The sequence below is a fragment of the Pleurodeles waltl genome, chromosome 11, assembly GCF_031143425.1.
Source record: "Pleurodeles waltl isolate 20211129_DDA chromosome 11, aPleWal1.hap1.20221129, whole genome shotgun sequence".
Taxonomy (NCBI): Eukaryota; Metazoa; Chordata; class Amphibia; order Caudata; family Salamandridae; genus Pleurodeles; species Pleurodeles waltl.
The window spans coordinates 90,806,984-90,832,935 of NC_090450.1; the positions used below are offsets into that span (position 1 = coordinate 90,806,984).

A 25,952-nucleotide genomic window follows, 5' to 3' on the forward strand; every position below is an offset into this window, starting at 1 on the left:
TACATTAATGATATTGTCCCCTCTCTACTAGGAGGCTGATGCACCATCGTTGGGCACAAAAACATTCCTGTCTTGCTCTTTGCAGATGAAACACTCCTGATATCGAAGACCCCAAGCGGATTATGGAAACTCCTCATATGCTTTGAGGAATTTTGTTGCATGCGGGGACCTGAAATCAATGCCTCCAAAAAAGATAATGATGCTCAATCCCCACAGATTTTTCAGAGGGAAGTTTATCCTCCAGGGTACCCCACTTGAAAAGGTGGGCACATTTAGTTACCTGGGCCTAATATTAACTGAAAAAAATTATTGGAAATCACATATTGCAAAGCAGGCACTAAAACTAAAGCAAATAGGGGCTTTAATAAAGGATTTTAATCTCTCGCACACCAAACCAATACGCCCTGCAATCCAGATATATGAAGCCAAGCCTGTGAGCTCTGCTCTTTACGGGGCTGGACTATGGGGCTATGCCAAAGCCCAAGAAATAACGATCTCTAAAAATAATTTCCTATGAAATCTCGTGTCCCTCCCACCAAGCACTCAACTGTTACCCCCTTTTTAAGGAACTAGGCATGAAACGTATTGGCCACAAGGCCCACCTACGTCCCCTCTTGTACTGGTGGCATCTTTGGACTACCCCAGAGCTTGCTTCCTTTACTGTAGCCCTGCAGATCATTTTAGAAGCTGACCATTCTCATAGTATCCCCTGGCTCAGACACATCAAGGGGTTACTTTTTCTTGGGCTTAGAGACCTCTGGGACTCCAACTGCTGCCTCCTTTCCATCAAAAATCGACCTCAAAAAATTGTATTGGCAAACGGTAGACTCTGAAGATCTGGGGGTTGCACTTCACTCCACACTATCATGTGAATTTGCCAACCTAAAAGAGACATGCAAATCTGAGGCCTTCTTGGTCATAATCACAGTGCCTAGAGAAGGGAAATGGTCCGACATATCCCTTCAGATCAGTCATTCGCTTGACGTTAGTGATTGTTGTTGCCTAGTTCCTTGGGGCTAGTTGGATTGTTAGAGTAAATTTTTTATCTATATAATGGTTTAATAAGAATGTATCAATTCACTCTGGGAGTGCACCTAATTTATTTTTTTTTATTTAGTTAAATGTACTGTCCTTATTTTATAGAACCTTCTGTATTTATTTATTGCTGCTATGTGCTTTTGTGGTCCCTGTGGCCAAAATAAAGTTCACCTGACTGACAGATACTGAGACAGCATCTGAAGGATAGGACAATGGCGCTGACTCTGGGAGTGATTTTTCAGTTGGAGGAGTCCCATTCAATATCTCCTCTTCCATTGATTCTGAGGGAGGTGATGAGGACAGTCCTGCTGTCCCATCGCAAGCACAGTCTGTGCAACGGGGTAATAGTGGATTAGCCCAACCCAGAGAGCAGGTGCATGCGACGGCAAGCACAGAGAAGAGTGCTCTCTTGGGAGCTCCCCAATTTAGTTCAGCCCCAAATTCCACCGCCCAAATAGTATTGTGGAGACATCAAAATTATCTATCACAAAACCAGCTTGTTTTGTAAGGCACGCACCTGCGTTTTTGGTCCTGGGCTTGGCGGCCTTCTAGAGAAACCTACTAAACCCACACATTTCTGGAAACTAGACATCCGGGGGAGTCTACAGAGGTATGACTTGTGTGGATTCCCCAAAGTTTTCTTACCCAGAATACCCTGCAAAGGTGAAATGTTGAATAAAAACTCAATATTTTCTTGTATTTCTGTCACACAAACTACAGGAATATGCTGGGATCCACAAAATTCCTACCACCCAGTGTTTCCCCACCTGTCCTGATAAAAACACTACCCCACTTGAGTGTCTATTTAGGCCTATTAGTACACATTAATTATTTTGCTTTAGTTACTCATATTTTATTAATAATGTTTGCTCTCTAACAGGGGACTCAGCGTTTCACAAGCAGTGAAGAAATTCTTGTGTTGAAATGTGTTAGATATTTCCTTTCTATGTTCTGAAGGTTTCATTTAATATGGCTCGATTGGTCATGCCGTCCTTCGCTGCTTCAAAACTCAGTCTGAAAAGCTCTGTTTTTGTGTTTGTGCTCTGCTTATTACCTCTATCTAACACTTGAGTAAAATGATTATAGGTGATTACTTTATTTCATGAATTGCCATCCATTTTTCCCATTACAGTGGTAATATTTGGAAAAGTGGCTACAAGTCCTGATAGCTACCTGTTACCTACATTTGTAGGTGATTCTCAGACTATTTTTTTAGCTATAAGGTAGGCTGATGCCCAATATTTTCAATATTGTGTTTTCTTTTCAGTGATGTTGTAGTTCAGATTGTCGATGCAAGGAATCCTCTCCTATTCAGGTGCCAAGATTTGGTAAGTTAATCAAGACATAAACGTTCTGCACTCCAAGTGCTGTATTTTTGGACAAGTGTTTATGTAAACAGATTTGGTGCATCATTAGTATCCCTCGTTTGAACTAAGACTGTAGGCGAAACTTGGAAGTGGTGTACACATCCAGTAATACCTTACACAGCAACCAGATTTTAACAAATCCCAGAAATAAACTTTAATGATACTTGACGGAGTAATATTTTCCCAGAAACTCCCTCCGTATCAACTCCCTCTAGCTCCCTATCTCACTATCTAACTCCCCCACTCTCCACCTCCTCCTACCTACCTATCTGTCTATCTATCTATTTCCCTATCTATCGACTTCTCTATCTATTTTCTCTATCTATTTCTCTATCTCTCCCCCCCTCCCGCCACCCCCTCTACTACCTATCTCCCTATCCTCTCACTCTACCTCTCTCCCTCACCCACCTCTACAACCCCCCCTCCCCTATCTTCACAACCCTACTCCTATCTCTCTCCCTAATCTCCAAACCTCCTAACACTCACCCTCCTCCACCCTAAACCCCCTCCCCCAGCTCCTCTCACTCTACCTGTCCCCCCCCCTCCCTCGCGCTTTCCCGCCGCGACCTCCTGCACGCCCCCGCCCCCCAGCTCCCATTCGCCCCCAGCTGACCCCTCCCCCCCCCTCCTACCTCTTATGGCGGCCGCTGCGCGACTGCGCAGCGGGCGCGCGCAGCGGGCACGCCGCTGGCGTGCCGGAGGCGCGCCAGAGGCAAGCCCGTCTGCGCCCGTCCGCGCCTGGCCCGCGCCCAGCGCCACGACCCCTGGTCCCCAGCTCCCCCAAGCCCCGCTGATCCGCTACGACCCCACCACCCTCCACGCCCTCAACCCAGGGCGCTCCAAAACCTGCTTCCTAGCTCACCCCAAACGCACCCATGGACCCTTCGCCTGCAACTCCTGCAAACGCATCTTCCACCACGCAACTACCACGACCACAAGCCCACGCGCCATCAACCACCTCAAGTGCATCCTGGTCAACGCTCGTTCCGTCCACAAGCACGCCGTTGAACTTTGGGACCTCCTGGACTCCACAGCCCCGGACGTCGCCTTCATCACGGAGACATGGATGAACGCCTCCTCTGCTCCAGACATCGCTACCGCCATCCCCGAAGGCTACAAGATCTCCAGAAAAGACCGCACCAACCAAGTAGGAGGAGGTGTCGCCATCATCTTCAAAGACTCCATCAGCGTCACCACCTCCACCGAAGACCCCCCCCTCGCCGCTGAACACCTGCATTTTCAGATTCGCACCGACCCAAGGACCACCCTCAGAGGATCCCTCGTCTACCGTCCTCCCGGACCTCGCGCCTCTTTCAGCGACGCCATCGCCGACTTCATCTCCCCGCACGCCCTCGCCTCACCGGACTACATCCTCCTAGGCGACCTCAACTTCCATCTGGAACAAAACAACGACCCCAACACCACCACCCTGCTCGACAACCTCGCCAACCTCGGCCTCAAACAACTGGTGAACACCGCCACCCACATCGCCGGACACACGCTCGACCCTATCTTCTCCGCCAGCAAACACGTCTTCTTCAGCCACACCTCTGCCCTGCACTGGACCGACCACAGCTGCGTCCACTTCACATTCCGACGCGAGACCTCCCACCTCCGCACTCAACCCATCCCTCGTCGACAGTGGAACAAGATCCCTGAAGAGCAACTCTTCTCCGCTCTCGCCGCCAACCAACCCACCCTCACCACCGACCCCAGCGACGCAGCTCTCAACCTCACAAACTGGATCTCCAACTGCGCTGACAACCTTGCTCCCCTCAAACGCACGCATCGACAGACCAACACCAAAAAACCTCTCTGGTTCTCTGACACCCTCAAAGAATCAAAGAAAACTTGCCGTGCCCTTGAGAAGGCCTGGCGCAAGGACCACACCGCTGACAACATGACCGCCCTCAAGAACGCTACACGCGAACACCACCACCTGATCCGCACTGCCAAAAGGAACTTTTTCACCGACAGACTAGACAAAAACAGCCACAACAGCAGAGAACTCTTCAGCATCGTCAAAGAGTTCTCCAACCCCAGCGCCAGCGCCAACGCCGTCACGCCCTCACAGGATTTGTGCGAATCCCTCGCCACTTTCTTCCATCGCAAGATCAGCGACCTCCACGACAGCTTCGGACACCAGACCCAACCATACACCACTGAACCCGCTTCCCCGGACATCACCCTCAACAACTGGACCCACATCAACACGGAAGAAACCAAATCCATCATGAACTCTATCCACTCCGGCGCCCCTTCGGACCCCTGCCCGCACTTCATCTTTAACAAAGCCGACGACATCATCGCCCCGCACCTCCAGACCGTCATCAACTCTTCTTTTTCTTCTGCTACCTTCCCCGAATGCTGGAAGCACGCTGAAGTCAACGCCCTACTAAAGAAACCTACGGCTGACCCAAGCGACCTGAAAAACTTCCGCCCCATCTCTCTTCTACCTTTCCCAGCCAAGGTAATAGAAAAGACCGTCAACAAACAGCTGACCACCTTCCTGGAAGACAACAACCTGCTCGACCCTTCACAAACCGGATTCCGAACCAACCACAGCACGGAAACCGCCCTCATCTCAGTCACAGACGACATCAGAACCCTGATGGACAACGGTGAAACAGTCGCCCTCATTCTCCTCGACCTCTCGGCTGCCTTTGACACCGTCTGTCACCGCACCCTAATCACCCGCCTACGCTCCACCGGGATCCAAGGCCAGGCCCTGGACTGGATCGCCTCCTTCCTCGCTAACCGCTCCCAAAGAGTTTACCTCCCTCCGTTTCGCTCAGAACCCACCAAGATCATCTGCGGCGTACCTCAAGGCTCATCGCTCAGCCCGACACTCTTCAATGTCTACATGAGCCCCCTCGCCGACATCGTACGCAAGCACGACATCATCATCATCACCTCCTACGCCGACGACACCCAACTTGTACTCTCCCTCACCAAGGACCCCGCCAGCGCCAAGACCAACCTACAAGAGGGTATGAAGGACGTCGCAGATTGGATGAGGCTCAGCCGCCTAAAGCTGAACTCTGAAAAAACGGAAGTCCTCATCCTCGGCAACACCCCGTCCGCCTGGGACGACTCCTGGTGGCCCACGGCCCTCGGCACCGCACCGACCCCCGCAGACCACGCCCGCAACCTCGGCTTCATCTTGGACCCTCTTCTCACCATGACCAAGCAAGTCAACGCCGTGTCCTCCGCCTGCTTCCTCACTCTCCGCATGCTCCGCAAGATCTTCCGCTGGATCCCCGCCGACACCAGAAAAACCGTGACCCACGCCCTTGTCACGAGTCGCCTGGACTACGGCAACACCCTCTACGCCGGGACCACCGCCAAACTCCAAAACCGCCTGCAACGCATCCAAAACGCCTCGGCCCGCCTCATCCTCGACGTACCCCGCAACAGCCACATCTCCGCACACCTGAGACACCTGCATTGGCTCCCAGTCAGCAAAAGGATCACCTTCCGTCTTCTCACCCACGCAAACAAAGCCCTCCACAACAAGGGACCGGAATACCTCAACAGACGCCTCAGCTTCTACGTCCCCACCCGCCCCCTCCGCTCCGCTGGCCTCGCACTTGCTGCCGTCCCTCGCACCCGCCGCTCCACGGCGGGTGGGAGATCTTTCTCCTTCCTGGCGGCCAAGACCTGGAACTCCCTCCCCACCAGCCTCAGGACCACCCAGGACCACTCCGCTTTCCGGAGACTCCTAAAGACTTGGCTGTTCGAGCAGCGATAACCCCCCCTTTCCCCCCTAGCGCCTTGAGACCCGCACGGGTGAGTAGCGCGCTTTACAAATGCTAATGATTTGATTTGATAGGCATATAATGCTGCATCCAGCAATCTGTCATTTGGGGCCTCAGCAAAGACCCATCCCAGATTGAGTTCAGGAGAACATTAACATATTGAGGTTCTCCTTAGATCTGGCAAAACCTTTCCTTTTCTGGTCAGACCTCTCTACGTCTGAGGGCCTTTAATAGTCCTGAATCAGTCTGGTCCCAGATCAGCTGAACACTCCACTTACTGCCCACGTGTTTCACGTGGCCTGGTCGCCCCACATATTCCTGAACCTTTTAGCCTCAGTCATCCGAGTGGTTCCTCTAGTGATTCTCAACAGTAGTGGTTTGAACTAAATCCAGTCTTACAGGGATCAAGAAAGACTGGATCACCCAAGATGTTCTGATGGTACTGGTCCTCCTGCCGGATCTGACTTAAATCACTTGCATGGTAAATGTGCTCAAGTTGTTCCATTTAAGGACCTTGATGCATAAGTCACCACTGGGTCTGCAGGGTGAGGAAGGGCAGGGGTTGTTAAGGGGCCTTCATGGGCTTTATTTAAATCTACGATTGAACTCATCGGAGGATGATGTTTCACAGTTTTGTATTGGAGCTCCAACCCCATTTATTGGTCATAGTAAGTCTCATACCAGTGAGAAGAGGGCCCTGGTATAAACTGACAGAACATCGTGAGGCATTGATCTTACAGGGCACAAGTCGGAGATAAGTCATATAAGAACAGAGGTTTCTAATCCGTGTCCAAGAGGGCCAGATCCACACCACATTTTAAGATATCCATTCTATAATGTAGTTTTATGTAGATTAATTGTATATGAATGTCTTATGGGTAAATCCCGTAAACCTGTGTGGAGCGGACCCTTCAGACCCATTTTTGACATATCCAGCCGTATAAAAAAAGGTTTAAATTAGTTATTGTGCTCCTGTGACAGGAGAACATTATTGTTGCATCCTTAGAATATAGCTCCAGGTATCATCCGGTCACTGCATGCATGCAAAAACACGGATTCAGAGGTGCTAACTGCCCTACTTATGTTTGTTTTATTTAACTATAGCATGTTTTATAATATCACTGAAGCAGTAAGCAAATGAAATCTGTCGGTCCTAACACATCCACAGATGTAGCCTTTCTGGAACTTTTCGATTAGAAAAGAGCAATAACCTATCTAGTCATATTTTTAAATATGTATCGACTCGTATGTGATTTTATTTTCCTTTAGTTCTATGTACGTGCACTCATGGCTCGTTTATAAAGAAACATTGTGTGGCAGTGCGGAGGGAAACGCCATCGCTACGTTGTTGTATGATTTCTCCTATTTTGTGTGTCCCTTCGCTTTGGCTTTTCATTGAGTTCCTCGGGTGGATTATGAAAGCTCGAGTGATGCCAATTTTTATGTATTAGAACATTTGATCGAAACTGTCAATTCTTTTTACTATCTCTGTGCTCAGCCGTGACACCATCTGACCAGGCCCTGGTCCCGTTTCCTTCTCATTGATTCCAGGAGTGTTATGTGAAGGAAGTGAGCGTCGAGAAAGAAAACATGATCCTTGTAAACAAGGCTGACCTGATGACCCGGGAGCAGCGGCGGGCGTGGGCCCTGTTCTTTGAGAAGGAAGGCATCAAAGTGGTGTTCTGGTCAGCACTGGCCGAAGCCCTGAGGCTGGCCGAAGAGGCGAAGGTATGGCTTGTTATGACGCTTCACTCAGAACCGTGCGACTGTGGTGATGCCCGGGAAACTTCTGCCTTGTAAACCTGACCTCACAAAGCCGATTTGAAATGCTTTTTACACAAACTTATTAGCATGAAAGTAACACAAGTAGAGCTTGATTTAAAAAAAAAAAAAAAAACTACACGTCCTAAAAAAAAGTTGGGATTTCTTTACAGCAGCTTGACTGTACTGTGCACACAAGAGCTTTCAGTTCTTATCTTGTTCATTTGTCCTTTGAGGGATGTCTTGTGGGAGTAAAACAGCTCAATATGTTAGCACCAAAAAAACAGAGCATACTGTTGCTCCTCGAATGCCCTGGTGCGGATGCTGCGAGTGTAATAAATGTGTATATATCCTTTGTCTAATACTGACACCTTGTGGAGTGTTGGGGGACAGTCGTTTAAAGCAAAATAGCCGGTGGCTGACCCCATCAGTAAGGGGTGTCGGCAGTCAGATCTTGTGAATTTGATTTGTACTCATGAATAATGGAGCCTTTAAATCCACATTCAGTTTTTTTTTTGATAACGTGGCAGTGATAAGTTTGTTTTTAGTCAAATGGAAGTGTCGTTCTTCATATTCAATTTTTTTTTTTTTTTATCCTTTCAAATTGCAGATAATAGCGTAAGGTCATATACATTAATTTTCTTATCTTATCTGATTTCTTGGTCGGTTTCGGAGTCGATCTGTGGCGCTTAACTTTTGTAATGTTCAGGAAATCTGTTAACTTTGAAAAGCACAATAGTGGCCTTTTTTGAACCAACGAACATCTGAACACCAAGATACAGACAGCATGCAGGCCCTCCCTTGAAGAATTGCAATGCATCCACCCCATCACGCCTGCAGTTCTGACAACCCACCTTTCAGTAATGCAAGCCCCTCTGCAAGATTTGCCCCAGTACGGGGCTTCCAAATAAAGAATCGTCTGTGGTGCAAGCAGGGTCAGATGGGTGAAACCAAACCAGCCCGAAAAAAATGCTCAAACCTTCCCCATTTCCCAGCCATCTCCTCGTGCAGTTTCTCTTTCCATCCATGCAGCCTCTTTTTTTTTTTTCTTCTCCCTCTTTTTTTTTCTTCTCCCTCTCTAATCGCTTTCTTTATACCGTTCGTTACTCTTTCCCTCTCTCTCTCACTCTCCATCATGTGCCTTCTGCAATTAACCTCGGGAAGCTGGGGTAAGTGACAGACGCATGGAACTGCTCTGGGCTTTCAAAACTGGCCTCCAAGGGCTGCATCCCACCGGAGAAAAAGCTCGGTGGTATAACAGGCCTGTCATACAAGGTCTTGCAAGGTCCCCACTCTTCCTGTTTCCCTAGGTTTCTCTTTTGTGTAAGCCCTCCGCCATCTTGTACACTGCTGTGTTGCTTTCTCTCGCTACCTTTCCTACTGCACAGCGCGAGGCTTGCGGTAATTCAAGATTTCCAAGTGGATGCAGAGACCATATGGCAAAAAGGCGAGAACCTCATGGGTGAGGTGTCCGGTGAGGAGGGGTGTTCCATTCATGCTCCCTCGATCCCTTATCATTTACCAGTCAGGTTGCTTCGGAGCGAGGGCAGCTTTCTGAATGTGGCGTCAATAGGATTTTACGATTTTGTTCCATTTTGCAGCTCGATTGGTTCCTCGACACCAGTTATTGAATAAATTATATCTTTCAGCGGTGAGGGCACATGGCAATGTTCAGCTAGCAATAGGTTTCATATGGACCAAGTACAGGTGCAGCGTGGTCTCTTAGTTTAGGAACTTCACATGAATTGTGGCCTGCTTAAGTCATTGCTAACAATTATCTAATAAATGTATCACTACAGTCATTTTGTAAAGGCACATTTACAAGATTCATGCTGCTGTAAGTGTAGACGACATTGTGCAGGACATTTGCTACAAGATCTAGTTTGTAAAGAGTTTCTAAGCGCTGCTGAAGTTAAAATCGATATACTCCTTGTACACGAGCATTGGAGCTCATTCCACTGTTTTCCTCTTTGGATGGGAAAGGTTCTTAGAGGTTAACTCATTGATTCCAGTGACTGTTCGAGAGTGGAGAATGTTGGTGTTCGTGGAGGTCCCTACTGTTGGAATTATAGTGCGTGGATGTTGACTGCCTGCAGCGTACATTTGGCTTCCAAATGTATTTATGTATATTTAAACATTGAAATGTTGGGAGCTTCTTTGAAAGCAATGGAGTGCTCCTGGCTTCTAGTGACTGATAAAAGCATAGAGCATCAACATTCCCATGTTTGTTGTTCACAGCTGTTGCTGTGAACAAAGGACTTTGAGAGCCTGGGGGGATTTCAGTCCCATTGGGCTCCGCAAGGCCTTTGTTTTATTAATTATAACATTCTGCCCTCATGGGGTGGAATGTTCTAAAAGCCTTCCAGCCCGCTCCCTTGTAAAAGGCCCTCGCCGCAGCCTTTCATGGCCTGTATATCCCGCTGTTGCAGGCTTTAAGGCTATAATATATGTTTTGGAGCTGGAAACCAACCAAAAGGCATCATCGTGCTTTACATTGTACAGTAGAATTAAGGAGTTGAACTATAAGAGTTGAAGCAACAGGTAGAGGATAGGTCTCCGATCTTTTAAAACTTTGTTTTGAAAAGATGGGTCTTCAGCTTGTTGTGAAATGACAAAAGCAATGGAGAAGGACAAAGGGCCTGATTACGACCTTGGTGGAGGAGATTACTCAGTCACAAATGTGACTGATATCCGTCCGCCGTATTACAAGTTCTATAGGATAAAATGGAACTTGTAATATTGCGGACGGGATATCTGTCAGATTTGTGACGGAGTAACCCCCTCCGCCAAGGTCGTAATCAGACCCTTACTATTTCAGGCAGGAAGGTGCACAGTGTTGAGGTAAATCTAGAAAAGACCTAGTTTTCAGTTTTTGTTTTGCTGTATCTGGAATCTGCAGGACCATTCAGGCTTTTTTGTCATAGTCGTCGTCCCAGGTGGTGTTGAGTTTAAATACGCTGGCTTTGGTAAATGCTCAGATTTATTGTGATACTTAGGATCATGAACAAATATTCCGGGTTCTAGTGATAGTCGTTGTAGGGCCACAAGGATGGGTGAGAAGTGGTCATATTTCTTAGCTCCTTCTGCTCTTTTATTTGTAGGATTTCTTTGCTGTTAATTAGTCTTTGGTGAGGTCAGGGAAAGTGAATTCCTCCCATCGATGTGTAACAGTAGAATATATTTCACCACCTGAAAAAAGCCACATTCATGGATGGTCAGTTTGTTTGTTTTTCCCCCCTTCAGAAGGGTGACGTTGGTATAAGACATTTCCATTTATCTAAATGTGTTTCCCTCCTCATGAATGGTATTAAACTAGCTGAGAACTTCTTTGTAATACATGACTTAAGAAAATTAATTGACAAGTCAGTTTTTATCAAGGATCACTTTATTCCACCATACCGTATCTTTTTTTTTCTTTCTTTTTCTTGTAGGATATCCTCTGGAATCTCATCCATTCTGTTGTCCTCCACCACTCTTCCTCTTCCTACTACCCTGTCCCCTTGCTCTCCTTCCCCCACCCGCATTGTTCTCACCTCACCTCACCTCACTTCCAAATTCTGTCGATATTCTAAGAGGAGTGCCTCCTTCATGCCTGCTGTGTCCATCTTCTTCCTAAAATTGTCCTCATCATTTCTAAAACCATCTCTTCCATCTACTTCCATTTTCTTCCTCCACCCTTCACGTTGCTGTTCTCTTCATCCTCTTTTTCTTATATTTTCTTTTTTTTGTTGAGTGTTTGGGGCAACCTTACTCCTGATTCTTTATTTTCTTCTCTCCCCATGGTGGTGCATGTTTGTCTTTTTCCATTTATCCTCAAATGATTACTCATTTGGCCTCTGTTTCCTTTGCTCTCCTCCCGGAAGATCCTGCTTAGGTTGCGGTAGAGATGGAAAACTGGGTCAAACTTTTTTTTACACATTATTATTGTTCTTTAGTTTTACATATCTGCCCCAGGATTCAGCACCTGAAATGGTTTATTTTATTTTTGGAGGGGAGATTTTCAGAATTTTGTCGAAATGAAATTTGGACAATATGGCATTTTAGTTTTACATATCTGCCCCAGGATTCGGTACTTGAAATGGTTTACTTTATTTTGTGGGGGGGGAGTTTTCAGAATTTTGTCGAAATTAAATTGAGACAATATGGCATTTTCACCGAGTTGAGGGCTAGTGAAACTTGTTTCTCTTAGTTTGCATGTAATCGCAAGGAAAGAATCAGTCTACCCTTGCGATTGATTCCTAATTAATTAGTAGTGACGCTAGCCATCAGTTGGTGTCTGGTGTGGAATGGTTCTTGAATATTAAGAAGGATAAACGCATCCAGCAGCAATTTTCACTTTCAAATCATATGGTACAGATGCTTGAAAATAATCCTAAAAGGACGTTTCCAAGTGCATAGTGCTGTAACCAGGTGGTTATTGCTCGTTCCACCACTTAATTTAGAAATGCCACCTGGAAGAATTGTTAGAAATGGTTCTAATCCTCCAAGGGGAGACAGAGTTCATTTGCTAGGGGGGAGAACTACAATGTTCAGATATGTGGACTCAATTCCAGAGGCGAGTGAGCTAACAAGGTGCACACAGGTTGACTCCCACAGTAGGAGCTTTGGTTTTGAGCAACTTGCTGAGCACAGATCATAATGGGTTCATTCCGTTTGAGTAATTTAAGGCTAATACATTGTTGAAGCCTTCATGAGTCACAGGAACATGGGGTTTGAAGGCCTAGGGTTGTTGTACTTGAGTTACTTTGCGTCATAAGTATTAGTAAGTCACGTTAATGTGATTAATGGCCATTTGCAGCTAAGTTTTGCCCACATTATCAATGACGATTTTGATGTTTGCTATAAAATGCTAGCAAGATTTTATGTGATGTTAACCTGTTTTGTCATGGAGAATTCTATTGTAAGGACTTCATGGGAAACAATTTCTGCCGTATTGAGCTCCTGGTGTAGCTGTTCTAATCTTGCCCCTGCGTTTGTTGTGTAGAGTATGATAGGCTTGCGTACCACTAAACCTCTATTTTAGTTTTAGCTGACAAATTTTTTTTAGGGGCCATAAGACTAGAGAAAATAACTTTTTTTTAAAGATATTTTTTCCAATAGTAGCTAAGCCATACCGTGAGTGAGACCATGGCTGTATAGTTTGAGAAACATAATAAACGGGCCCTGCTGCTGTGTCAAACACTAGGGTTAGATTCTGGTCTCCTTCTACTTTCATGATGCCTACTTCCTTAACCTCCTTTCTCAAACACAGATAAGTATTCGTTTCACGGTCACCATTACCACCATACTACCAGTTATGAGGGCTTCCCTTCGGGCTTGATTCAGCTCCAATAATTTGTAATTAATCTCTGGCCTATGGTGGCCGCACCCCTCAAGTGCCTGAGTTTTCCCATTCCACTCCTTGGATAATTGGCTACTAAAGTCAGCATTGGCAGAGGGAATATTGAGGACTGGAACCACTAAGCATAATATGCTCCAGCTACTGGGTATTGACACCCTACCAAGAGGTGTTTTTTCTAGGGACCTGTCTGAAGAAGGTCAAGTCTACAGTGTATCCATCCAATGATGGAAGGAAAAAGGTGCACGAAAGGCTGTCTGTTGATCATTGAGTGGAGGGGGGGACTGTGATCGGAGCACTCCTTTTTCAAGATACTGTGGCCCATATTTATACTTTTTGACGCAAAACTGCGCTAACGCAGTTTTGCGTCCAAAAAATTAGTGCCGGCTAACGCCATTCTGAAGCGCCATGCGGGCGCCGTATTTATTGAATGACGTTAGCCGCCGGCGCCGTCTGGTGTGCGTTAAAAAAAAACGACGTACACCAGGCAGCGCCGGCGTAGGGGGATATGGGGCTTGGGCGTCAAGAAATGGGGCAAGTCAGGTTGAGGTAATTTTTTCGCCTCAACCCGATTTGCGCCATTTTATTTCACTCCCAACCCCCATAGAAATGACTCCTGTCTTAGCAAAGACAGGAGTCATGCCCCCTTGCCCAATGGCCATGCCCAGGGGACTACTGTCCCCTGGGCATGGTCATTGGGCATAGTGGCATGTAGAGGGGCACAAATCAGGCCCCCCTATGCCATAAAAAAAAACACTTACCTGAACTTACCTTAATGTCACTGGGATGGGTCCCTCCAGCCTTGGGTGTCCTCCTGGGGTGGGCAAGGGTGACAGGGGGTGTCCCTGGGGGCATGGGAGGGCACCTCTGGTCTCCTTCAGAGCCCACAGGTCCCTTAACGCCTGCCTTTTGCAGGCGCTAAAAAACGGCGCAAAAGCGGCAGTACGTCATTTTTTTTGACCCGCCCCCTCCCGGGCGTGAATTTTGCCCGGGAGTATAAATCCGACACACATGCCTCGGAGTCGATTTTTTTAGACGTGAACGCCTACCTTGCATCTCATTAACGCAAAGTAGGTGTCCACGCTAAAAAATGACGCAAACTCCATGGACTTTGGCGCTAGACGCGTCTAACGCCAAAGTATAAATATGGAGTTAGTTTTGCGTCGAAATTGCGTCAAAAAAAACGACGCAATTCCGGCGCAAACGGAGTATAAATATGCCCCTGTGAATGTGATTGCTGGGCCATGGTTTGCGGGAAACCGAGTGATTGCTTTTCTTCAGTGCTTAATTTGTAAATAAAACGTGCCAGTGCTGAAAGCCCTCCTCTTAAACACGCAGCTGCTGCATTTAAATGTGTGCGCACAGAATACAGAGGCAGCGTAATCCTGAAGCCATCTCGGGCCTCTTCAGTCCATTTAAAGCCACTCCCTGCCCCTTCAGCTTACTCCTGCAGCTTTCTCCCACTGTGATGCCTTTTCGTTTTTCTCTTCCTCCGTCCTTCCCATATGGGTCTTTTGCTCTCAGTAAATGCTTGGGGCAGAAGAAACCGGAAACAATAAAGCACAAATTAACCACTGCTTTTCTTTCCACGCTGTTATGCGTCCCAGAGCAAGAGGGTGCAATTGTATCCTGTACTGTAAGCAAAGTTGAAGTTCCTCCCTCATGCTGTATCGGATTGGTGAAGATAAAAGCACAAATGCAAATCTCATTGTAAACACATCTATTACCTGGTTCCTAGGAATTGGTTCTACGGTCACACTCTTAGTGCACAAAATCTGCGGCTGCACAGGCCTCTGGCTACCTTCTCTTGCACACGCTTTCTCGCTGCACATAACCCTAGACCCCTGCTCCTTTCGCAGATAGTCCTGGTGACCTGCTCTTTTTGTAGATGTGCTGTGGCACCGGGCTCAGTTCTTCCTGCACATGTCCCTGATGATGATCCGTTGCTGCACATGGCCATATAACTCCCTGATCTGCTGCTTTACACCCTGCTGCGGTGGGTTTGGTGAAGTGCTCTTTCACTTGAAACTTTATGATTTGCTTCTTGCATTATCTCTTTAGTGACTCACCGGGGTCCTCTGATGTTCTACGATCACACGTCTCCTGCTGCACAGAACCCTAAATAATCACTCTTCCTGCACTTGGTCTCGTTCCTCGTGGCACTGTCGCCCTAAACTTGAGCTGCACATGATTAGGTGATGTGCTTGATCTCTTTATGCACGCACTGCGGTGACCGGGTTTCTAGCATTTCATCAGTACATAGTCCCAGTTACATGGCCTCTTTGCTTGTGATTGGTTGCATGGAAGACCGGTGGCTTATTTTGTCGCACGTGGCCCTTCAGACTTTCTCATCCTTCACTTGATACTTGCTTAGAGTTTGGAGGCCCGGTTTTGTTCATCAGCCCTCTGATGCGCATCGCCTTGATGACGTGCTCCTCACTTTTGCATGTGACCCGTTTGAGGGCACACCCCCAGTCCTGCAGCTCTGCTCATTAGTTGATGTAGGCATTGTTAAGGCACTCGGGTTGATATAAACTCAAGCTGCTTATGTAACGCTGGACTTTATTCTATGCCGATTCGTCCTGCTGATTATTTTGCTGATGGGTTGTGCATAAACTGTGTGGACCCACTGATTCCTTCTACAGGCCGGCTCGTGTGTGCTTTGGAGCCACTTATGCCCTTGCTAAGCCCCTTGATGCAGGTACTCGGTGGGGCCAGCAAAACGCATTACTACTCCCACGGATTCATGATTTATGTGGCCAGTGTTGCTCGGGCAGCTGATGCGCGCACAGTGGCCACCAGTGCATCCTACTAGGCCCATTAAGGCTTGGACTCCATAGGACCAGTGAGACCCGATATTAAGCTGCATTGAGTGTGATCGGCGATACCCACTGTGAGACCCAGACGCATGGTCTCTGTGTCAGCGACATCCGCTTCTACGTCCACTGGATTGCACATGGTCCTGGTTAGTGATGTCATTGGCAGGGGCGTAGCTTGGTCAGTAAGATTGGGCGGGTGTGAGCTTCAGATTCCCCAACAATCACGCTGGCACATAATGTGTAAATACATATGACAAGCAGTGAGCACAAGAGGGGTTGGGGCAGCGCAAAGGGAGATGAATACAGAGTGGTAGGGGCACTAAGTGAGAGAAAGCACATTATTCTGTGACATAACCAGCTTGTTTTAATATTCCCAAACAGGGTGAGGGGGAGTGTGTGCGTTTTTGTTTGTGTGCGTAAAATTCCTGGTGAAATCGGACAGACACCTCACCGTACCGACTAAAAGCCCCTATACCCAGCTATTTATCAAAAGATACATTTGCTTATTTGTTAGGGGGATGTAAACAACCCCCCCCCCTTCCCGGAAGCTACGCCAATGCTCATTGGTACAGCACTGTACATGTCCACTGATACCTATCACTTGGCCCACTGATGCATACATTCTTGAAATAGACTGCCTAAGTGCAGCATATGCTATTTTAGCACTTACAATAAACTAGGCACATCTAAACATTTTGTTGTTTTATTTTATTAAAGGCAAAGGTGTCTGCGATGCCTTAAGCGTGAGATGTGAATTACTTCCTTGCTTTTTGATAGATGTCATGATATTTCTAAGTGACATTGAGAAGATCTACTTGAAGTGATACTTTAGGGGGAGGAGACCTGGAGCATCACACCCCAAGATCCTGTTCCGTAGTAGCGCATGTTATCTGAGAACAGACGTCTGAGGGGGGTCTGAAAGCTACGGGGCACTTGGTAGGTTGAGGAGTGTACTCATACGGGGAATGGGCACCTAGGAAGCTCAGTGTACCTGGGTACACAGCCTTCACTATCGAACCTTGCCAAGGGGTATTCAGCTAAGATTGAGGGGCGGATCTTATGGGGAAGTATGGGAGCATCTGGAACAATAACGGATGTCTATGTTTGAGAAGAGGACGGATAGCAGTGGAGATAAGGATTACAAGGTGTTAAGGAGGATGGGGCTAGTGATCGGGTTCAGCTCTCTGCCTTGGAGAGGGGTTTTGAGGCAGTGAACAAAAAAAACATATTTTCCCCTCTCCGCAGTGCCGGCGTGCGCCAGGCATTTTATGTTTATTAAAGCAGCCTAGATTAAAGATATACGGCGGTAACTGTTTGATCACATGATTGTCTCCAGCCCCTTCATCAAACAACTGTATTTTTTAGAACACTAATTCCACTCGTGTTTCTTGTGTCAGAGAGACGAGTTTGAGGATGCAATCGAAGAACCAAGTGAATCCGAATCTGAAGGTGAAAGTAGCGAGGAGGACTCGAGACTTTCAAGTGGTTTAAGAGGCTCGGCGTTGTGTCCCAGCGACGGGCAGGAAGACCCACCAGGAGAAGAAGAAAGCGATGAATATGAGGACTGCTTGGACGGTGATGATTGGCAGACCTGCTCCGAGGATGAAGGGGGGAACGAAGAAGCACAGTCTTTGGGTGAACACCCTGAGGATGCTCCAGAGCCGGGCAGACATGCACGGAAATGCAAAACTATCTGCAACTACAGCCACCTCGTGACAAGCGACGAGTTACTGCAGATCTTTAAAGGCATACACGATGGACAGAAGATTAAAAAGGGAGAGCTCACAGTGGGGCTGGTAAGTGCTTCATCTACTTTTAATACTTTTTCAAATGCAGTGTTTCTGTCATTCTTAGCGTTTGTTAACAATATGATGTTTGGCCTTGCCCCTCTAAACCGCCGACAAAGTATTGTGGCTGTATTCCATCATTCTAGCGTGGCTTTGCTATGGGAACAGCCATGTGTAAATCAGACTCATCCTGCCTCTAAAACCTAAAACTAGGTCCGTTCGTTTAGAATATTTCCACAAAATTTAGAGCGCAGCGCCCCCTAGTTGTTTCTTCACACAACTCCTTTTCAAGGTTTAGTTGAATCTCTTCCTCAGTATTTCTAATGCTCCTATTTTCTGTCTGGTGATCGAACAAAGATAGGGATTATAAAAGACAAGTAAAGTATCTGCCTTTTTTTTTAATCTCCAAGAAATCTTGAATCGGTTTTTAAATTATTCCTCACGTGCTTCTGTGTAAATTCACCAGCCCATTACCTCCGTACACGTCACACTAGAAAATGAGTGAGGCTTTAATACAGGTCTGTCTTATTGGTATGTACAGGAGGATATATATTTTTGCATTTTTAATGCAATCGTAGAAAAGTGGTAGAAGCTTTTTGTACAGAAGGCCCGAATCAGACGTGGAGACCAGCTTTCATCTCTCCCATGTGGTTATAGGCAACTCTGCCTGGTAATTTTCAATTAAGTATGTCTGCAAATCTCTTTGTAAAAGGACAAACCAGGATCTGTGATTCATCTAAGGTGTTGTTTCTAAATTCGACCATCATCAGAAGCTGTTACTTTCTGCCACCCACCCAGGTAAAAATAACATTCATTAGTTGGCAGTGCAGCTGAACAGAGAACTTCACAAATTAATAATCCTTCCTGAATCCTTCGGTGAGAGGAGTTATAACCTGAAACGCCTGTGTATATTCAGTAAGGGTTCTGCTCTCGTAAGAACCGGGACAGGCCGCAAACCTCAGGCCCACTGGATGCTGAATTTTTCCCCCTGACAGTTCTGAGAAAAGATTACAAAGGAGAAGAGAAAATAAGAGAGGGTGTCTGCCAGGAATGAAAGGCCTCTGCCATTCTAGAAGGGGGAGGCAGGCTGGCTTCTCTGTTAAATTCTTTTTTGTTTTTATTACCAGTGTCTACTATGTAGAATCCTCTCTGAGTAGCGATGTCCAAGGCCAACACTACAGTTGTGCTGTAGCTGGAGAACAAGTTTACTTCATTTAGAACCTTGCTATTCCAGAGGCAGCAAAGTTGCTCATTCAGGGCTAACAATACGAGTTACAAATCTAAGAGAATGATACATAATAAAATAGCACTCGCTAAACTGAGTGCCCAATTAGTGCTCTATCTTGAAAGAACATGACTATTTTATACGAGTAAAATGAGCATGCCCAGCGGACACCAAGATGTGTTTGCATCGTTTGTTGTCAGGATTTTAGACGCCAGTCACTGTAGTTTACGTAACATTAGCCCCGTGGGAGTGTTATTATTTGAGCTGTGGTCGTGTGAAATCCGAAGACATCAGGACTCTTCAGAATTTCTTTAGTATCTATCAACAAAGTCCTAGTGGCACAGATAACCAGACAAAGATATTATTTCGAAATCTGGATGCGCCTCATCTGGCCTTCTGCAGTTTTGGGGTCTGGTTGTTCATTGGACAGCTCAGTAGGGATGAAGCTCCCGCTAGTCAGGTTACAAGAAAATACCTTCTTTCAGTAACCTGGTATCCGTGCAAGAAAGGTTTCTTTGTCTAGTTCCAAAAGGTCTTCTGGGAACTGGCATCTGACTGCGTTGTCAAGAAAACTGTAACGTTTTTGAAAGGTTTCTCAAACTGTTCTCGAATCGGGATGACCAGTGCGAGCACATGGTGGTGGTGCTTGGGTCATGACCATCATTCCGAAGCATGAGTTGTGCAGTAGCATGTATCCCTTATCCATCATGAAGGAATGCTGAAGTTTTCCTCAGTTTGGACTGCCAGAAAAAATGTCTGGTTTGTGCTTGCTTCAGGGTGAAATACAAAGTTGCTCCGAGTAGGACGCAGAGGAGGGAATCCAGATGCAATGAGGATTCATTGAAGCAACACAAGAATAGGAATAGGTGGTGCTCAAAGCTGTTCTCTTTTCTAAAGCACCACGTGTCCTAGTTCAGTAAAAGCACTGAGGGGGATTTATCCTTGGCACCATGTATCATCCAACAACTCTCTGCTTCAGCCAAACTATTCTGGAAATGCTGACTAGCTTCTGTCCTTCTTCGTGGCAGTAAAGCCGAGATTGAGATGCTAAAGGCCTTTATCTTGCAACCCTTCAAAGATGAGTCATCTTCTCTACCCGGAGTCTGTCACTGGTTTGCTTGTCTATTGGTGCCCAGATGTAGAGTCACTGGTGTCACTAATTCTAGGCTGAAAATGCTTTGGCCCTGGCACCAGAATCTTTTCTCCTGAAGAAGGAACATTGTCTCTCTAATGAACACAGATGAATGACCACATTAAGGCCTGCAAAAGAAAAGTGGGCTGGACGACTGATGATGACTGTTCCTTATGTGGATCATCTTAGGAATGTTCTTCGCCCACTAACATAGGAAATCTACTGGTTGAATGCACATATATGTGGCTATTTTTATAGGTGCAGATGTAGCCGGGGCCAGTAGAGCATTCCACAGGCTAGCAGAAAAGATTATAACCCAAAATAGTTGTTCAGAGAAGAGGTAAGGGAGCTACAATAACCAGGTAATTCCTCTCTAAAGTGTCTCTATGTAGTACCATTTGGAAAGGCGTGTCTTCAGTTGTTTCTTAAATTAGAGCAAGGTTGTGGCAGTTCTGAAGGATTCAGAGATGTTCCATTTTACGGCAGCATAGATGGAGAAGGCCTAAATAACCCCATCCAGTCTGAAGAGCGGGAGTATCATAGATGGACACAAATTCTGGAACTCCGAGGCCACACAGAGGTGTCTGCGTATCATATAGGACCCTATCCTGGCAGATTGTTAGAAGCTTGTCCAGTCTCAATGGTGAGCGGAATAGAGGCAAAGAAGCTGACCTTTGTCCCACTGGCCAAGTTATCAGTAGAGCACATTTTGCTCCAGGAAATCTGGTCATTGAAAAAAATGCATTTCTGAACTTGCCTCTTGATTTCAAGTCCAAGTAGTTCAGGCTCATTGAGACAGATTTTCATTCTGGCAGTCTGGCCATTATCGCTATAAATGCAGTGTTTCTTCTGGTCACGATTTATTTCCTGCAAATCTGGTTCTTCTGCACTTACATTGGACACAGCTGGTCTGGACGCTTTCAAGCATAATCCTCAGATATTGTAAAAGCATGAGTACATTACATAGCGCACAGGTAGTTCTCGCAAGGGTTGCCAACAGTATTCTATCTAAAATGTTAGAATTATGAATTGGGGAAAATGTTTCAGGTGAACAAACCTAATGATTCACTAAGTCAGCACCAATGTCCGAATCTCTTTGCTTTCTCAGTTTTCCTCCTCCTCATGGCTGATGCAGCAGAAGTCAACCCACTACCACTGTGACAGTATACATGCTTGCATTACGCCTTTCTAGCGGATTGCCCTTTCCTTTATTCTGTACACTTGTGGGGTAGAGTGGAGAGTGTCTTAATGCAGTGGAAGGAATTAGTTCTGTTCCCGAGAACTCCTCACTTTGCTATAACCACTCTGCCTCTCTCTGCGTCCTCATCCTCCCACATTTGCTTATTCTGAAATAAGAAGCGCACACGTTTTTCCCAAATGTTTTATAGGCCATGTTCTTATCAAACACTAGAAGAGAGCCTGTGCAGGCTCTCTAAAAGGGAGGGAGGATTGCTTCACATTTTGAACACAAGCTTTGAATTCCTTTAAGAGGAAGAATTAATATCTACTTCTCCAAGACTTAGATATCCTAGAATGGATGCTGTTCCTAGATGTCCAGGATGTGCACTTTTACATCCTGATGTTCCTCCGTTTTGAGGTGAATGTAAGATTCCCCACTATTTGCAGTGTTTTTGGGCTCATACTCGCCCCATGAGTGCTTGAACACGTTTTTCTCTGTGTTTATATACACCGTGGACTTACACCTCAGAAGGAGGAGGATTCACTTCATTCTGCATCAACAATCTGCTACCAAAACCTACTTCTTCATCACTGGTAAATATACATATTTGGTGAAGACTTGCTAGCAACTCTTTCTCTTTTGTCTGCAATTCTCACTGACTTTACAGCATATTCTGTTGCTTCATTGCTCTTGTCGGTATCGAATGATAGTCAAAGGTTGTGCGTTTATATTGGAAAATTGAGTGTAGAGTATATTTCACTGCAGACCTACTATTTTCATCCACTATCAGTGCTTGAAGCAACATCTTGCGTGTTCCTTATTCTAGTGGCCAGACTGGACACCCAGAAGCCAAAGGCAAGTAGTGGACCTATTATTTCTTCACTTTCTAGCATGGACGCTTTGTGATTTGTTATTTGACACACTCGACAAAAAGCAAGAAAAAAAAATCTTAAATTACCTCTGCATTGTAAGACTTGATGTGTAATTGGTGGGGTCTAATATATATATAGACTGACCGCTAGAATATTGATCTACCTGTCCATTGGCTGTTTCAAAGGATGGTGTCACGTTTCTTATTTTTGTAATGTAAATTCAAAACCTCGATGACTTTTGTCAAGTTCAGAAAAGTTTAATTTGCATCTGTGGTTTAGTGCTATATTGAGTGGTTTTAATACTTTGAATTTCAATTTTATGTTTTAATGATCAATTGTGCCTCTAACTTATGTACTTAGTTTGTTTACATAATTTGAAAGGGAACAATCCATTATAAGTTTTAATATCTCTAGCCTTGTAGCATAGTCCATTTATTTTCCTATGTAAGACCACATGTTTTTTGCAGCTAGGTTTAAATCTACCCTCAATCCACCAGTAGCATGACTAGCTTTTACATGTGTGTTAAAAGCTTGAATCATACCGTAATCTTTAGGAAATTTTGAAAATTGCCACACTTTGTGTGTGGTTCCTTTTGGAAATGCGTACCCAGTCCTCCGAGCAATTATTGTAACTGCATTGTTCATATTACAATCTAGTTGATAAAGAGGCTTATCTTTTGTGGAGTTGCGTTCAATAACGCCATTAAAAAAAAATACTTTGACCCTTCTCTCCAGGTTGGTTACCCAAATGTGGGTAAAAGCTCAACTATCAACACAATCCTTGGAAACAAGAAGGTATCCGTGTCTGCCACACCAGGACACACAAAACACTTTCAGGTACGTAATGTTTCCTTTTCCCTGTGCAAATGAACACAGGTTTAAACAGTGTTGATCAGGTACCTGTCCTAAATGAAATTATTGTGGTTTAGAGTATTATTACTACAAAAAGATTTTGTGTATAATTTATATTTCACAACTGCACACTGATGGCAAGGAGAGAAGTTCTCAATAAATGTAGTTGTAAATATTGTGAGGTGACTTCCAGAAACCCAGCAATGATTTGAACTTTGAAAGATCGCAGTTTCTGATGCACTACAGTCAAAGAAATAAATCCGACAGAATTAAATGGAAATATGCTAAAAAAATGAATGTGGGCCTTTCACTTAGTTTTAATTGGAATAAGAACCGTCAGGCCTGGGACTGTATACTTGGTGGAATTATTGAAAGCACATTGGGCCACTGATCATATTTGCCATCGAGCTCTGGGTTGCAGGGGCAGTTCGGGCTGGACTGTTCATATGGGAACAGGGTCAAGATGGATTTGTATATGGCTGAGTCCAAACGGGGGTGGCGTGATGGGGAAAAAACAACAATAGATTAAACCCAGAACTTTGTGATTGGGGGTGGATGTTTGCATTGTTCAGCGTTTCGTCCATCTGTTATTTTTACTTTTGGCAGTGAGAAATGTCTCTCTCCCCAAGACTAAGATTTAACTGAGGTCTGGGTCTTGGTGAATTTTACTCTTCGTCTCAGGATTCACAAGTGTTGTCAATTGTTTAAAGTCTCATCAGGAACAATTCCCCCTACATATAGTCCCAAGAGTGCCAAAACGCAGTTACTTTATTTAATAAAGAGGGAGATTTTGAAAGCATCCACTTTGTGCAGCTTTAATATAAGTAGAAAGACCATCCTTACTACTGACCCTAGCTCCTAGCAAGAACGTGTGATCTCCTTTGCTACAGAATCTTTAACAGATTTTGAAAATACATGCTCTGCAGTTGAAAAAGGAGCATTGGCAAGCTGGTGGACCATGGGACATTTTAAATTCTTTTTGTTGTGCTTGCATTTACTGTTCGCAAGGATCTTAAACCATTAATCCATGTATTTACTGCGAAAGGCTCTGCCTTCAGAATGGCTAAATGGTTATTGGGATTAGAAGGATACAACTTTTCCATGAAATAAGGATTGGAACATCTGACGCTGATTGTGTCTAGGTTGCACCCTAGCTAAGGAACCGGAGGAGGAAGTCATGAAATAATATATTGTCCTGATTTTCTCATGAGAAGGCTGTGTTCAGAGTGATTGGCACTTGAAGGAAGTGCAGGGTGGTGTCACCATGAACAGTGTGAGAGAAGTTTTCACCAGGGGTAGTCCTGTACGCAGGATGTGGACGAAATCATGAAATCCTGTTAGGGAGTTAAGATGAACTAAGCATTCAGAATGGGAGAGTAATCCGGGGAAACAAGATTGTCCCTCCAACTAGGTTGAGAGTGAAAATTGTTGACTTGACTTATGAGGGCCGTATCGGTAGAAGGCTTACAAAGAATAGGATGAGAAATAGTTACTGGTGCCCAGACATGGATTCCTTGATCACTCACAAGGTAAGGGTTTGCGCCATTTATAACTCCAGTTACATGGTTAAAAGCACCAACATACCTACCCTGAGTCCACTTGGGGTACCCAACAGTCCTTGGCGTAAACTGTCATTGGACTTTATAGGGCTCTTTTCATTTAACATCTGTGGAAAAATATAATCCATGAATGGACATATCTATCCAATACTTCTTTCATTTCCATACAAGAATCAATTTTTGGAGTGGCTGCCCTTTTCACTCTTAACTGGAATGCTTAAGTGAGTCAATGTCAGATACCCCCGGGTGTAATGTCCTCGCTATTCTGTACGTCTGCTTGAAATACTTCAAATGAACTCTGCACGAATTAATAATGGGTATTGAGGTGTTCGGAGTGTAATTGAATTTAAAAAAAAGCACGCAAATGCTAGCTGTTTTAGGGAGACAGTGCAACAATTAAAATGTTGAATTTATCTTTTACTTCTTGATAAATTATATTTTTGCACAGAAACCCTTATCCTGGCTGAGTGTATTTTAATTTTAGGGATTGCATTGTCATTTAATGTTGTTTGGAATATTCACTTATAAATTAGCCAGTTACTAGTCCATGGGTAACAGGCAAAATTGTGGAATTCCCTCCCTCAACAGATATGAAATGTCCAAGTTCACTTGGAATTCAAAGAGGCGGTATAGACCTTGCTTTCCCCAACCAGACGATGCAGAATAACAGCGAGCTATAAACTAAACCATCCCCTCGAACAAAGAGGGTATAGACCTAGTGTAACTAGACCATACCCTCGATAGAACAGGAACCTATTTCCTCAGAATGATAGTGTGCACAAGATCAAGTACGTGATCACAGGGACACAAAAAGAGCAATCTGCTACTCACCTTGAAGGACTACAACACACTGCCTTACATAGTCAGTCCTTGCATCCCACAGCTTTCCAAGAAGACATAATAATAAAATCCTTAAGCCTGATATCTCTAACTCCTCATCACTCCACTACCTGCTTAAGTGCAACAACATATCGAAAAGTAATAGTAACACTCTGGTCATCACACACCAAAACACTTTCTACGAGGGCCATACAAGAGTCCACCATCCTTGCTTCCAAGATACGGGTTGTCATTTCACCTCCCTGCCAGTGAACTACAGCTCCACGCCAGACAGCAACATCAGTGAGAATTGGAGACCCAAAGACCGTCCCAGAAGATGTCCAGATCTCTAAATTAAATTAGTCAGGCCTGACTGCCGTCCACAAAGACGGTGTCAGTTGGAAATGGAGTACGAGATTGCCATGCTTGGTGGAAAAACATTAAA

General features: G+C 45.3%; 1 protein-coding gene across 1 annotated transcript in view; it reads left to right on the plus strand.

Moving 5' to 3' along the window:
• LSG1 (large 60S subunit nuclear export GTPase 1) overlaps positions 1-25,952 on the plus strand; it is a 97,451-nt gene that overhangs the window by 50,326 nt on the left and 21,173 nt on the right. Inside the window, exons 6-9 of the mRNA XM_069213163.1 lie at positions 2,306-2,366; positions 7,715-7,891; positions 17,479-17,877; positions 23,013-23,114. Coding sequence (XP_069069264.1) covers positions 2,306-2,366; positions 7,715-7,891; positions 17,479-17,877; positions 23,013-23,114 — 739 coding nt within the window. The remainder of the gene's footprint in view (positions 1-2,305; positions 2,367-7,714; positions 7,892-17,478; positions 17,878-23,012; positions 23,115-25,952) is intronic.